Source organism: Octopus bimaculoides, chromosome 1, assembly GCF_001194135.2.
Source record: "Octopus bimaculoides isolate UCB-OBI-ISO-001 chromosome 1, ASM119413v2, whole genome shotgun sequence".
Taxonomy (NCBI): domain Eukaryota; kingdom Metazoa; phylum Mollusca; class Cephalopoda; order Octopoda; family Octopodidae; genus Octopus; species Octopus bimaculoides.
Window position 1 is genome coordinate 65,680,266 of NC_068981.1, and position 2,677 is coordinate 65,682,942.

A 2,677-nucleotide genomic window follows, 5' to 3' on the forward strand; every position below is an offset into this window, starting at 1 on the left:
GACAACCTTTTACTGTTTTTTCTAAATTATACACATATATATTATCTTTATCTTATGCTATTTACTTTGTATTATATTATACTTATTTATTGTGCTTTTACTTATTAATTTTTCTATATGTGACTGTGACAGTGGATTTTCATCGATGAGTTCATGAACCTTGGTTCTTTTCCCTAATACTATATATTAATATATTTTATACTGTGAAACTTAATTCAATTTTAATTTTTAATAAATTGATTTTAATTGAGTTTTTACCTGTAATTTTGGATTTTTATCCCTAATATTATTATTATATATATATATATATATATTATTGAGCGAGAGAATGAGGGGCAAGAGAGGGGATGGAGGGAGGAAGAAATTAGCAAAAACGTTAAGAGATACACTAATTCATACTTTTAAGATCTGGTATGCCATATCCTCTCCTCAGAACAATCTGGAACACTTCCAAACTGCTTATATAAGCAGCAAGTCTTGACAGGCTTTGTTTGCCACTTCCTCCTACACCAATCAAAAGTGCATTTCCTCGAGGACTTTCCAGGATGCGGTTGATTCGACAGATATGAGTCATAGCATCTTCGAACAGAACCAGATTCATGACAGCGTTGAGTTCATTGTAACTGTCCAATGTTTCTTTTAGTATTGCACTGATACTGTTCCAGTCAGACACTGGTAAATACTTAGCGTCACCTATACCTTGGGTAAAATGGCAATACAGTAATGGTTTCTTCGTCAGAGCTGATTCATCGATGTCCTGTAAGGGATAGGAATTAAAATTATTTATTTTGCATTTTTCCATTCCTGTGTGTGTGTGTGAAATGACAACAATAGTGGTGGTGGTTGTGGTAGTGGTGGTCATGGCTATGGTGGTGATAATTCTAATGATGATGATAATGATGATTATGATGGTGATTATGATGATTATCATGGTTGATAATCACGATAATGGATATGTGTTCTCATTCATGTTTAAAATAACAATCACATGTGTTAAGGACTCAAATTTAAAGACAGCAAACCTTGTCCTGTACCAGAAACAAAATTCCAAAGACAAAAAAAAAATATCAATTGAATGTTTTATTTGACCAACGAAAGATTTTGGTCAAATAAAGCAAACCAAGAAGATACAATAATTAACCATTGCAATAACAACAGCAACAGAAGCAGCAGCAGCAGCAACAGCAGCAACAACAACAACAAACAGCTTTGGCTTTCTCTTAACCTTGCAGTAGGAAGCAGTGATAAGCAAGTTATTCGTCTTAAGTGCTCTCCAAAATTGGCCTTCCCTGAAACTCTAGTATTTTCTTCTCATAGAACTCAAATATAATTGATTTTGTAAAACAATTTCTGGAACTGTTGGCACAGCTGTGTAGTAAGAAGTTTGCTTTCCGACAACATGGTTCCAAGTTCAGTCCTACTGCAAGGCACACATAATAAGTGATTTCAATTATAGCCCAGGGCCAACCAAAGCTTTGTGAGTGAATTTGGTAGATGGAAACTTGAAAAAGATTTGTGTGCACGCACGCGCACGTGTGTGTGTGTATGTGTGCTTATGTTTGTCTGTGTTTGTCACCCACCATCACTTGACAATCAGTGTTGGTGTGCTTACAGAATGAGTACCAGGCTTTAAAAAATGTAAGTACTAAGGTCAATTCATTCAACTAAAAATTCTTCAAGGTGGTACCCCAGTATAGCCACAGTCTAATGATTGAAACAAGTAAAAGATAACAGATTTTATCTAATATAGACTACAAGTAGTTTCCTCATTTTCAGGTGTCTAACATCATTAATACAACCAGTGTATCAAGGCTATTTCTTTAAAATAGTATTGTTAATTTTTTTACCTCAAAACTTTTCTTGATAACATCTTTCTCAAGTTTCAAGTAGTTTACTATATCTTTAGCATCAATCAACTTATCACAGTAAACTCTTTGAGACTCATGAGTCCATAAGCGAATCAAATCCGTTGGAGTTTTGCAACATTCCGGAGAGGAGAATAATATCCCCTGGAAGTAAAGAAGTTTTAAACAATAGTCAATCTTAACATTTTTATTCATGGGTAATATCTGAGGGAAATTAATTAGGGAAGAGAAATAGGAAAATTAAAATGAAAGCATGTTTTTTTCTTAGAACATTAGGATAATTAGCAAGTATATCACCTAATAACTTATTAAAATAGATTAAAGTAGGTAATAATCAAATAACAAGAACACAACCTTCCTACTTTAAAGTTGTTATAAATGACATTATAAATATAAGAATGGATGATAAACAAAGGCTTAAACAAGACATGCCATTAGATAGAAAAATATCAAATTAGAAAAAAAATGTATCGGGTAAATTATGTAAGAATTTCCTTTTTACAACTATTTACTCCAGTTTTGTTTCAGGTATGGCTGTGTGATAAGAAGCTTGCTTCCCAAGTAAATGGTTCTGGGTTCGGTCCCACTATAGCCTTGAGTTAACCAAAGCCTTGGGAGTGAACTTAGTAGACAGAAACTGAAAGCCTGTCGTGTGTGTGTGTGTGTGTGTGTGTGTGTGTGTGTGTGTGTGTGTGTGTTTGTGTGTATACATACATATACATACATATATACATACATATATATACATATATACATACATATATAATATATATATATAAAAACATACATATATATACATATATATATATACA

The 2,677-nt window shown here is 33.0% G+C and overlaps 1 protein-coding gene across 1 annotated transcript in view; it reads right to left on the reverse strand.

The window, feature by feature from the left end:
• Nucleotides 1–2,677, reverse strand: part of LOC106870727 (dynein beta chain, ciliary) — a 109,770-nt gene that overhangs the window by 29,215 nt on the left and 77,878 nt on the right. Inside the window, exons 39-40 of the mRNA XM_052967251.1 lie at nucleotides 1,848–2,009; nucleotides 400–757 (exon numbers count right to left, since the gene is read on the reverse strand). Coding sequence (XP_052823211.1) covers nucleotides 400–757; nucleotides 1,848–2,009 — 520 coding nt within the window. The remainder of the gene's footprint in view (nucleotides 1–399; nucleotides 758–1,847; nucleotides 2,010–2,677) is intronic.